Genomic DNA, 13,188 nt, shown 5'->3' with positions numbered 1-13,188 from the left:
AGCAATATGTTCCATGATTAACTGAAAAAGGGTTATATTGTGTAAATTAATACATTATTAATATTATCCTATAAAATGCTTGTAAAAACCAGTTTTCGGCAGTGGTTCAGATCATAAAACTAAGAAGAATATGAATATCGGTGCAGAAGACATCTGGGCCCATAACGACTATGTTTGTGATTAGGAGAGCGTCTTTGACCAGGCAAGTCACCCAAGATATACAGTAGTACATATTAAGTGTAACCATAATTACAGGGCAATATTTCTCAGTAAAACCACAGTAAAATTCTAAGTGACCTACCTTTACTCACTCTAAAACCACATCTAAAACAGATCATAAAAATGACCAGAATCTTCCTTGTTTACACTGAAGTTTATGGACTGTCATATACCCCACAAAGGTTATTATTTTGGTTTCCTGGACCCCTATGGACTCGTATTATTAAGTCCAGATCAAATTGATCCAATTGTCCCCATGAACAAGACAGATGCCGTTAAATCGTAAGTAAACACACACACCTGAAGACTCCCCCTACTGGTAGTGGTCAGCATGACTGACTCCCGCATGAACAAACCACAGGAATACTATTCTCACGTCAGAGACACACGCGCTTATCCAAAACATTTTACATAAAAACCGTGTGTTTTTATTCATTTATTTGACAAGCAGCGGGATCATGTTTGTCACCTCAATTGTTTTTTTTTCTCTTTACATTTGAAAGTAGATACAATTATCAGTATACCAGTTTTATTACAATATTTTTCTAACTTCGATACATTAAAAAAAGAAAGAGAGAAAACACACACACACACACACACAACTGCAAACGTGTGAAAAGAAAGCATGGTTTCCATCTCGTCTCCACCTGCCATGTCACAGGTCTTTTCCCCAATTAATTTTTTTATATTTTTTCGGTTTAGTCGACTAAAAACGTATTATCAGCTTGGCGCTCGAATAGCTATAGAGGCATTTCTTCTTGTTGACGCACTGGTGCGTGGCACTGGTGATGTTGTAAACAGCATAAAATCAGATTGGGCCGAAGAGGGTGGGGTCAGGGGCGGGGCAGTTAGAAGAGTCGGGCGGTGTGTTGTGGTGGTGGGGTTGGTTGTCTGGCGTGGTCTCTTTAACCCTTTTCCAAGATGGAGGCACAGCCCCCCTCCCTCTCCCCCCCCCCCCCCACGAGAACACACGAGACAGCGACAGTCCCAAAAATAAATGAATGGTCTCTCTCTCGTTCTCTCTCTTTCTGTTCCTTGTTGGCGGGTGAGCGCCGCCCCTCTCTCCTGATTCATGCCACGTAGCTGTACTCGTCCGCTGAGCTCTGGCTGCGCTCAATGTACTGCTTGTCGATGAGCACCTCAATGCACTTCTTGATCATGGCGATACTGGGGTTGAATCTGGCTTTGGACTGGTTGATGACCTGGGGAGAGAGAGGCAGGGCAGAAACAGGAGAGAGGAGGGTTAGATTGGTTGTGTCTGCCGGCTCGGATCATCGGCTATGTTTCCCTACGTCTCTACATCATCTAACCCTTCATGAACACACAGAGAGAAATAGGATAGGGAAATATAACAATGTGTGTGTGTGCTCACTTTGCATCATCAGATAGATGTTTTTGTGCGTGTGTGTGCGTGCACGTGTGCGCACTTGGGATGGACAGATAGATGTTTTCGTGCGTGTGTTGACAGCTAGCAAGATGCCATGTTAAGGCCAGACGTGTCGTAACGTTTTCCCAGAGAGAGACACTCATTCCTGACATACGTGTCAGTCAGGGCTGTCTTATCAGCTTAGACATTCCCCTCCACGACTCTGTGAAAGCCCCCCTTCAAACAGCGACACACATAGGGGCTCTCGCCCTGGGGGCTCACAGACCGCGGCGTGTCTTCATCCATGTAACACGGCTCTAAGAGAGCCTACAGAGATGAGATCTTATCTTCTCTCTATGTTGCAACCACACAGTTGTTATTGGCCCTCTCCCCCTCACCTCCTGGATGAGGGCGTTGTGTCGGAGCAGTTTGCGCGCCTTCATGATTCGCACGATAGCAGCTTGTAAATACATTTTGCGGTCCTCGTCCACAGCACTCCTCGTCTGTTCCATCTCCTGCCAGGACACACACACACACGCACACGCTCCGTTAAGACAGGCACAGGCACAAAACATTGCTCCGTCAGCCAGGATGCCCAGCCTTCAAGCTCACCTGTGGTGTGTCTTTCTGCATCGACGTCGTGATCTTGAACTTTGTTCTTTTACTGGTGAAACTCATATTTAGCGAAAACGTGGATTCGGGCTCGATCTCCTCCTGTGAGGAAGGACATAAACAGTGTCAGAGGAAATTACGTTCCGACAAGCAACGGCCGAAGAAGATCCTCTAGTAGGACAGTGTCCCAGACAAGCTTCTAGGCCTAGAAGGTTTTTGGTGGTCTAGCCCTCCTGGGGCGTGGGGTGTGGTCTGACCTTCTGGGAGTCATGGTTGAGCATCTTGACGTCCAGCAGGGACCTGATGGTCTTCTGCAGCTCCTTCTCGTTCATCTGCGTGCTGTCCTGCAGATCCTTGTAGCCCACCGTGGTGCCGCTGTTGAAGGCCAGAAGCACGGCCATCTGGTAGGTGGTCACCATGGCTACGTAGGGCTTGGACAGGTAGTTCATCTTGACCTCGCCTAGGGGAAAGGGTCACACCATGAACAGACTCCAGCAACATTTTCTCTCCACTCTCTCTATTTAAAGAAGAAACAAGAAATTGTCTTTCTTAGAAATTGTCTTTGTTTCTCCCCCCCCCCACACACACACACACACAAACACACACAAACAGTGTCCCCCATGCATTCTAGAACAAGTTGGGATTAGGCCCCAATCCTTTAATAGCAGTACTGATGTGCCCCCATACAGCAAGTTGGCACAGTCTCACTGAGCTGCTGCTCAAAAGATTAGCAAGTGCAGCGTTGGGTGGATCAGTGTGTGTGTGTGTGTGTGTGTGTGTGCAACCGTGCGTACCTGTGCAGAGATAGTGTAGCCAAGTCAACTTCCTCCCGCTGAAGTGTTGATTATAGAACATCTCAAACTGTTGGGAAACAGAGAAAGACACACACACACACACACACCATCATCATCATATCAGTATCAGACTATAGAGCAGCTGAGGGTAGCCTTAGGACAACGTCCTCAGACAACCCCCACCCCCACCCACACACACACACACACACCCAGGTCTGGACTGGGACTGAAAAACGTCCCGGGACTTTGAAAGGCAGACCGGCCCACAGCCGTGTATTATTATTATTTTTGTTATTTTTTTTGTTGCATTATGTCTCCCGACGGCCAGTCCGACCCTGCCCCCTGCCCCCTGCACCCGTCTCCCTGCCCCCGTCTCCCTGCCCCCGTCTCCCTGCCCCCGTCTCCCTGCCCCCGTCTCCCTGCTCCCTGCCCCCGTCTCCCTGCCCCCCGCCCCCCGCCCCCGTCTCCCAGATCCACGCTCTCACCATCTGTACACTCTTCTCCAACTCCTGGGGGATGGCAAACGTAGAAGAGGGGACATGTGTGAGGGGCCAGGCTCCTGCCTGTAAAGACACACACACGCACACACACGTTGAGAACTCAACACCAGAGCCCTCAGCTAGAAACCTGCTGGAGATGCGTGACCTCCAAAGATTCCTGCAGAGAACTGTGTGGGAAAGTACCTCTGCTATGACAACGACTCAGATCCCAAGGCAAGACAGAAGAAACTGTGAATACTGAGATTATTCCATAGATGAAGGACACGGTACGAACAAGAAGAGCAGCTAAAACCTAAACACTGATTCAAATAATGACCATATTCACTCCAGTTAATGATACGTTAAAATACCGTTTTTTTTTCCTTCTATTCACCCTTCATTCACTTTTTCTATTGGCCCGATCTCACCCCACCTCAAACCCCGGACCCCCCTACCTGGCCAGCCCTCACCTGTAATACGTAGATCTGGAAACTGATCCCCAGGTCCACCACGGTGTCCTGGGTCTTGATAAAGTTATTGAATTTGTTGTTGAGGTCGGCGCTGACGCTCATGTCTGTGTACATTCGGTGGAGCTTGCTAGTGAACTCATAACCGCACGCTTGCTGCAGAGAGAAGAGACAGAGAAGGGGGGTCACACAGAGGGGGGGGGGGGGGGAGAGGGTGGAGCACAGACATGCAGAATTTAATAATCCTGTCCTTCACTGTTATCAGTCAAATATCACTCGCTGACAGAAGACTGAAAGCAGACTGGCGGGGGGAATGGCGTGATTATACACTCGTGTCATTCAGTCAAGGAGAATGAGCTCTACAGGCTGGACACAGACTACAATGAGGGTAATGGGAGGCTTTCAGCATGAGGACTTTAATTTAAAAACAGTTAAACTTTCATTCTCACCTTTAGTTTGTTGATCATGGCTTCTTCCGAGTCCATAGACAGAGACAGGCCATGTATTAACCTCTTTGCAAGCATTCTGGCGTAAAACTGTGAGAGAGAAAGAAAGAAAGACAGAGAGAAGAGAGCAACCAAATAGCACTTTTGAGTATCAAATACCAGCTTCTTAGCAGGAAAGTAACATCTCCACATCCTCCTTCACTCAAGTTTGCACGACAAGAAATATGTATTCCGGCGAGGATAGCGGCGCCAGCAGTCACCTTCTGAAACACATCCTTGTCGTCTATGTACTTGAACACTGTGATGAAGCTGGTCAGCTTGTCCTCCACCTCGTTCTCCGTCATGCCCTTGGCGGACTTCTTCAGCAGATTGTCACAATACTTGGCAAGCTGTGCGGGAAAACAGGATGACAATAGGATGAAGTTAACCTCGGACAAACACGACGCGGGAAGATTCTGTCTCTGAGTATTTGGTTGGTTTCCACTCACCAGTTCTGGGGCTTTGCAAATGGATTTGGGCTCTCTGTAGTTTACCACTGAAGTCAAAGCCTGAAGGAAGAAAATGAAAATGATTTTAAGGTAACAATTAAAATCTCAGTCACTTTCATATGATTTTACAGGAATTATACACTTCAATACGTTAAACACGTGTTCGTTTAGGTATTGATTCTAAAGGGATCTGAGGAGACAATTACAGATAGCTCATTACATTACAGCTGTTTTAGCGCCATCTACTGGACAGTGGAGTCATGACAAGCTTATCCCACTAAGGCTCTTTACTACAGAGTCAGAGGTTAATACCTTATCAAGTGCGCTCATAAAGTGCTGATCCCCGTTCAGCACTGTGTTAATGAGCTGAACAAATTTACTGTGAACCTCCAACACGGACTCGACAAACAGGGTTGGCATCTGTGGGGGGGAAAGGGAAGAAAATGAAATCCAAATAAACATCTCTACTGAACAGAACTTCAGAATCTCACCAGGCAGAATGAAACAGTCTCTGAAGTCGCAGAAACCAATGCAAGTAAAGTAGATTTCTCTTCTTGAGGGTATGGTGTTGTGGAGTGAGCGTGTGAACAGGGGACTGACGTTTTCCTGAGAGAGGTTACTGGTCGCTCGAAGGCCCTCGTCGTGGATGTGGATCTGGAGTTCCTGGATCATGTGAGGTAGGCCACTGGCCACAGCCCGCAGCAGGGTGTACATGTTGGCCATGTCTGCAGCAACAGGCACACACAGGGGAGGAAGAGACAGTCAGATCTCAGGGATGGATAAGCAAAATGTGTGTGTAGGCCAACTGATGATGGACACAGATTGCAGCAGACGTCTGCTGGGGGGAAGGGGGACATCACACAGCTGGATAAGTGAGTACAGTGTGTGTGTGTGTGTGTGTCTGACCCTCTCTCTTCTCCTGCCGGATGATGTTCTGACACTCCCCGTGGAGGAACTGCAGGTGGTCTGCCACCATCCTCTGTTGACATTCATGGATGACTTTGGCGTAGGAGCTAGGGTGCAGGTACTTCCGACACCTCACTTCCTCATCTTTCAACCGTCCCAACACCTGTGGGGGAGGGGGGGGGACACACGAGGATTTGATTTACATAACATTCACTCAACAGTGCGCGTTGGCACTGGGACAAGAGAGACTTTTGACATCATCGAAAGCTACACAGCCCTGGTCCCTGATAGGCCAGGCTGCCAACAAAGCAAAACAACACGCAAACAAACAGGCTGTGAATGCAAGAAGAGGCTGTTGACTTGGATGTAAACACAGTCATCTACATTGTCTCAAACAGGATGTAGACACACAGTCATCTACATCATGTCTGTCTAAACGTGAGCTTCGCCGACGCTGGGCGGGGAGGCGTGATCGTGTGACACTGTTAGAGCTTTCAGTTGTCACGGTGACAGATGAGTCACACACTGCTGCTCCGGGTCTCTTCAATCCAGTGTGGGACTATCGTATTCAAAGGGCTAGCAGCCACAGGTGGTGACTGGCCCTGGTCTACAGGGTCAGGGTGACTGGCCCTGGTCTACAGGGTCAGGATGACTGGCCCTGGTCTACAGGGTCAGGGTGACTGGCCCTGGTCTACAGGGTCAGGATGACTGGCCCTGGTCTACAGGGTCAGGATGACTGGCCCTGGTCTACAGGGTCAGGATGACTGGCCCTGGTCTACAGGGTCAGGGTGACTGGCCCTGGTCTACAGGGTCAGGATGACTGGCCCTGGTCTACAGGGTCAGGGTGACTGGCCCTGGTCTACAGGGTCAGGATGACTGGCCCTGGTCTACAGGGTCAGGGTGACTGGCCCTGGTCTACAGGGTCAGGATGACTGGCCCTGGTCTACAGGGTCAGGATGACTGGCCCTGGTCTACAGGGTCAGGGTGACTGGCCCTGGTCTACAGGGTCAGGATGACTGGCCCTGGTCTACAGGGTCAGGATGACTGGCCCTGGTCTACAGGGTCAGGATGACTGGCCCTGGTCTACAGGGTCAGGATGACTGGCCCTGGTCTACAGGGTCAGGATGACTGGCCCTGGTCTACAGGGTCAGGATGACTGGCCCTGGTCTACAGGGTCAGGGTGACTGGCCCTGGTCTACAGGGTCAGGATGACTGGCCCTGGTCTACAGGGTCAGGATGACTGGCCCTGGTCTACAGGGTCAGGATGACTGGCCCTGGTCTACAGGGTCAGGGTGACTGGCCCTGGTCTACAGGGTCAGGATGACTGGCCCTGGTCTACAGGGTCAGGATGACTGGCCCTGGTCTACAGGGTCAGGATGACTGGCCCTGGTCTACAGGGTCAGGATGACTGGCCCTGGTCTACAGGGTCAGGATGACTGGCCCTGGTCTACAGGGTCAGGATGACTGGCCCTGGTCTACAGGGTCAGGATGACTGGCCCTGGTCTACAGGGTCAGGATGACTGGCCCTGGTCTACAGGGTCAGGATGACTGGCCCTGGTCTACAGGGTCAGGGTGACTGGCCCTGGTCTACAGGGTCAGGATGACTGGCCCTGGTCTACAGGGTCAGGGTGACTGGCCCTGGTCTACAGGGTCAGGATGACTGGCCCTGGTCTACAGGGTCAGGGTGACTGGCCCTGGTCTACAGGGTCAGGATGACTGGCCCTGGTCTACAGGGTCAGGATGACTGGCCCTGGTCTACAGGGTCAGGGTGACTGGCCCTGGTCTACAGGGTCAGGATGACTGGCCCTGGTCTACAGGGTCAGGATGACTGGCCCTGGTCTACAGGGTCAGGGTGACTGGCCCTGGTCTACAGGGTCAGGATGACTGGCCCTGGTCTACAGGGTCAGGATGACTGGCCCTGGTCTACAGGGTCAGGATGACTGGCCCTGGTCTACAGGGTCAGGGTGACTGGCCCTGGTCTACAGGGTCAGGATGACTGGCCCTGGTCTACAGGGTCAGGATGACTGGCCCTGGTCTACAGGGTCAGGATGACTGGCCCTGGTCTACAGGGTCAGGGTGACTGGCCCTGGTCTACAGGGTCAGGATGACTGGCCCTGGTCTACAGGGTCAGGATGACTGGCCCTGGTCTACAGGGTCAGGATGACTGGCCCTGGTCTACAGGGTCAGGATGACTGGCCCTGGTCTACAGGGTCAGGGTGACTGGCCCTGGTCTACAGGGTCAGGATGACTGGCCCTGGTCTACAGGGTCAGGGTGACTGGCCCTGGTCTACAGGGTCAGGGTGACTGGCCCTGGTCTACAGGGTCAGGATGACTGGCCCTGGTCTACAGGGTCAGGATGACTGGCCCTGGTCTACAGGGTCAGGATGACTGGCCCTGGTCTACAGGGTCAGGATGAGCGTTGCGAGGAGAGACAGCCGACAGCTGGGATTTGTGAAATAGCCTAAAAGGGAGACTGTAGGCACACAGCGATGCTAACACACATTAAATATTTTGTCCCCAAGTCAACAAGACCTCTGAAATATCCTTGCTACACTTTCCAGTTAGCCCCAGAGTTATAGAGCCTTCATATGACCTCATTACACACACACAGATGCACACGCACACACACCACTTCCACTTTCCAGTCAGCCTCAGAGTTATGGAGTATATTTGACCTCAGACACGAACACACGCTCACACAGACACACACGTTGCCCCATGGGTTTTCTCAGAGACAAAACTAAACTCAAACCGTGCAGTGAGTCAGTGAAGCCACCACAGAACGACATGAGATACAGGGCAGGTAGCGTTCGACTCTGTATTGCCCCAGCCGTGTCACACCTGCCTGCGTGTGCACGCACGCTGACCTGCTGATGCTGCGCTCGCTGAGCCCAGAGCTGCGTACAGGAACAAGGACGAGCCATGGCTTACCTTTTCCATATACTGTGAACAGTTGGACTCTTGCAGTAAATTGGAGGCTTCTTGCTTGTAGTACTCTCCTGTTTTTGTCAGAAACGGCCCTTCGAAGATTTCCTGATAAAACTGGAAGACAGGACAAGAAACCCGTAAGTGCCTCAGGAGATAGGAGGACACACTGGTTGTGTACGGCACTCTGAGGAACCATTGATTTTTGCGGACTATCTCACCTTGTGGGGAGGATAAGCCAGGATTGAATCAGGGGAGTTATAGTTGTCTTGAGATGTAGATCTGAAAGACTTACCTTTAGAGGAAACTTTTTCTTGTACTGTTCAACATGAACAAAGGAGTTGATGACGCCATGGATTACTTTCTGGTTCGGATCCTCACCACACCGATCGCTGACAGATACAAGCAAAACAAGCATTTGCGAAAAGGGTCCGTGGAGACGACTGTTTACTTATTTTTGCTTTAATGCCCAGGTCGCCATTATGTGCTAACCAATAGAAAACAAGGATGCAATGACTTACTTCTTGATTTCGTTCAGCAGCATGCGGATCAGAACGGCTTGAAGGGGCTCAATCATCAACTTCCTCCACATATCGAGTGCCAGCTGAAATACAAAGGAAGGCAAACACAGGCATGAATCTCACTAAAGACCGAAACACACACAGCCTTCTTATACTGGGCATGGGGAGCTCTCATCGACTCCATGCTCATCAGGTAAAGCATGGTGTTCAAGTTTGGTTAACACAGAGCTCGTCGCCAATAGCAACAGACACACTGTGTGCAGCAGAGATCCTATATTTTACCTCCCCTATTTCCATAAGTGGTTCATTCAGGTCGACCCCGCCATAGCCATACTGCAAGTCTGCCTCGGTGAGTTTGTTCTTCTTTATGAACTGTGTGTTCAGGTACCTACATAGGCAGCAGGGAAGATGATCTGCATTAGTCATCATGTACATTTACATTTAGCAGACGCTTTTATCCAAAGCGACTTCCAAGAGAGAGCTTTACAAAAGAGCATAGGTCACTGATCATAACAACGAGCCCCAAAAACATTGCAGGCAGCCAAAACATGAAGCATACATTGTGGGAAACCAAATAAGTGCCAAAGGGAAGAACCATAAGAGCATGCAGTTAAACAAGTTACAATTGAACAGCATGAAACTCCCCACAAGAGTGCAAGAGTGTACCTGTAGAAAAAACAATCAACAGTAAAATATTTCACAGCGAGTACAAGAATTTGAAACCGTTACAACTAACCAACAAGAGCAACAAGTCTCTCAATAAGAGTCATTGTGATCCTGGAGGAAACTAACATCAGGTCCAGCCAAGCATTTTACATTTAGATTACATTTAGTCATTTAGCAGACGCTCTTATCCAGAGCGACTTACAGTAAGTACGGGGACATTCCCCGAGGCAAGTAGGGTGAAGTGCCTTGCCCAAGGACACAACGTCAGTTGGCATGACCGGGAATCGAACTGGCAACCTTCGGATTACTAGCCCGATTCCCTCACCGCTCAGCCACCTGACTCCCCGACAAGCATAGACACATGCAGTCATGAATCCCATCCCTTATAATATTCACAAAGCTTTATTTACAATCTGGGGAAATTACCTGTACAAGCAATCCATGTAGTCTGCCCCCTTACTATACTCCTCCCAGTATCTGTGGTACATCACTAAAACCTTCTCCTCTGACTCCAGAACTTTCTGAAATGTAGAAAAAGCCAGAATATCAGTTACTAATGTGTCAGTCACCGTAGCCTATGCTTAAACTCACATTCACTTAAGGATCGATGTTTACCTTGTATAACTGCCCAACATGATTCTCCAGAAACACTTTTGTCTCTGTGTACAATCTTTCCCCTAGTGGCTCCGGGTATGCGACACACAAGGCATAAATGTCACTGATATAAATGTTAAAGAAAGCAACATTGAGAAGAGAAACAGGTCATCACAACTAAGGCAAATTACGTAATGGTCCACACCCTGGATTGGACATGAATCTCCTATTGGGCAACACATTTAGACAGCTCATTTCTACAGCAGAGAAGAACCAAGAATGGTGGATACGAGAAGCGGTCGTTCCACGTAGCCCTCTCCACATAGTCAAGCATCACAACTGCCTTGATCGTTGTCAGAAGCTTGTTCCATGTCTCATCGAAATCCACCACCCGCGGCTTCAAGGACATTGTATGGCTTCTTCACTCTGCAAGAGGAAAAAGGGTTAAGGTGTTGGCTTGGCTTATTGGGTGAAAGGCTACACCTTCATCTTTTATTATTTACATTTAAAAAATGGAAAGCAATATGACTCTAATTCTGTAAATATGACTTTATATTATATACTTAATCACATGCGACAAAAAAAGTGTATGGTCAGAACCCCTTACAGAATCTTTGTTCAAAGTTGCGAATCCTGCAACCCTACTATGAAATATACTTTCAGCGTTGGCCTCCTTCTGTACATTACAATTTCGCAAGCGATGCGGTATATCCCACAACAAACCAATAGCCTTATTACATAAATCAAATTATTAGCTTGTTTTTGTCACTACACAATGACACATTAATCCAAACAATGAAACCGTTAAACACGACCGTCCACGAACGACCACTGACAGTCACAACAAGACTGTAAACATTGGCCGAATCAGTACCAAGCCCGCTATTGGCTACAGTTACCTGTGTATGTAACTAACTAGCTGGTGTGGTAACTAATGATGTAGCTTCATTCCTTTTGGCAAATGTATAGGCCTTACTAACAGTACTGTGAGTGTTTGCGTGGTCTGCGAGCTAATTCACAGATAATATTAGCAATCGAGTTCTACCAGCTGATGTCACCTGAAATGTGAGTTTAACATGGCCTAGCTAGCTAACATTATAGAAAACGAGAATGTCAGAGAAGGCCTGGCTGGATAGCGAGCAAGCTAGCTTAGCTAACTCTCTAGTATCAATTTCATTCGTCATTCAACCGATAGTGCTAAAGTTAGCTAAGTAGCCTAGCTAAGCTAACTATTAAACAAGACAACATTGCATGTTGTGGTGTCTGTTTTCATACTCATTGAATCTAGCTGAATATTAAGTATTTCAACTGAATTGTATATTGCCTTCACATGCATTAACCGCAATAAATGGCTATGCTACTTGTCTGGATGATCTGCTACCAACCAGTTGTGCAGGCTAGCTAGTTGCTATCAAGGCAGCTGTCAAGCGAATTTGGGCATTGGGAAACAGCGACCGTCTACGGTAGCTAGCCAGCTAGCACTAGCTTAGCGAGCTTTCTTGCTCCGACTTTCTTACACTTTTTCCTGACAGCACTGACCCAGGTTGTATTATTGTTTACAAATGCATGTTTAAAAGGTCAAGCGATGATTTATGTGTGATACGTACCCCTGGCCAATATGTACTTGTTTTAATATTTCAAGTTTCGCCGATGTCACAAGCTTGATCTCTTTTACTTACAGGTCTTCCATTACCCCACCACTTGGATTATACCTTTGAATCAGCTGGAGGGGTAACCGGGACTGTCATAGTTCCGTACTTTGTCATTTCCTGCATTATTTACAGGGCGATTTTAAAGGATTGCCAACAATGTGCATATTTAGAATGTATATTGTGTTAAAAATTGACACTTTACTGAAAATAAATACTTGAATACTTGCTTCCCAGAAACAATAAATATTTGACTTCCCTGTGTCTGATTAGTTTTGCCTAAAACTACGGGGCACTACTTGGTAACTTTAATCAAATTATGAATCGCATTTTTAGATTTATTAGATTGCTTTCTGTTGGGAAATAGAAATAGAGGTGTAATTCACAAAATACAATTTGTGACATTTAGTGGGTTTATAAAGCTTTGTATACGTTTACTGAACACATGATAAACATTAAATTACAATTTTAAACGGATTATATCCTTGTGTGTGTGTTGTAGGGCCTATTGCTAGGTCTTTTTGACAGTGTGTGCATGGCATTATTTGTATTGTAGCCTACTATTTTTTATACTTTCATTCAGGCATATATGGGTAAAAAGTACACTCATTCAATTTTAAACGTTCCTACAAGTGTGTCTGGTAGTGTCTGGTAGTAGACGGCGAGCCATTGGAGGTGGGGTGGTGATGTGACAGAGTTTCGACACTCTAATCTGGATCGGGTAGTCCTAATCCAGGCAAAATATTTGACGAGTTTCTCATTATCCTTTTTAAAATGGGGTATATAGGGTATTTTGATTTGCAGTGTTTGACGCTGTTGCTTTAGCCTGTGAGGGACATTACATTATATTAACTGACATGTTAATTGAGATGAATAAATGACTTGTAGGCCTACATTTGTGAACATTTTAATGTTCACCTCTGTCTTGCTCTTGTACCCATACATTGCATCTGTATTTTTTCATTGAGAAAATACGCAATAAGGAAAATATCACGACAAATAGCCATCGTTTCAAGACAGTAAACCCTGGACCAATCAAAATCGTCAATGGACCAC

At 47.7% G+C, this 13,188-nt stretch overlaps 1 protein-coding gene across 1 annotated transcript; it reads right to left on the bottom strand.

Annotated features, from left to right (window-relative positions):
• Positions 1-624: 624 nt before the first annotated feature.
• cul2 (cullin 2) lies at positions 625-12,227 on the bottom strand. The gene is made up of 21 exons (XM_062479898.1): positions 12,091-12,227; positions 10,774-10,909; positions 10,505-10,607; positions 10,316-10,410; positions 9,506-9,611; positions 9,224-9,306; positions 8,998-9,094; positions 8,709-8,819; positions 5,778-5,940; positions 5,472-5,596; positions 5,184-5,291; positions 4,872-4,931; positions 4,644-4,772; positions 4,387-4,473; positions 3,941-4,093; positions 3,477-3,554; positions 2,992-3,058; positions 2,455-2,657; positions 2,198-2,299; positions 1,984-2,100; positions 625-1,421 (listed from the first exon to the last, which is right to left on the bottom strand). The coding sequence occupies exons 2-21, from the start codon at positions 10,890-10,892 to the stop codon at positions 1,290-1,292; spliced, it is 2,238 nt and encodes a 745-aa protein (XP_062335882.1). The 5' UTR covers positions 10,893-10,909; positions 12,091-12,227; the 3' UTR covers positions 625-1,289.
• Positions 12,228-13,188: the final 961 nt, after the last annotated feature.

This window comes from Osmerus eperlanus, chromosome 15 (genome assembly GCF_963692335.1).
Source record: "Osmerus eperlanus chromosome 15, fOsmEpe2.1, whole genome shotgun sequence".
Classification (NCBI taxonomy): domain Eukaryota; kingdom Metazoa; phylum Chordata; class Actinopteri; order Osmeriformes; family Osmeridae; genus Osmerus; species Osmerus eperlanus.
Note: the sequence above shows the minus strand (reverse complement) of the source record. Positions and strands in the feature narration are given on the sequence as shown.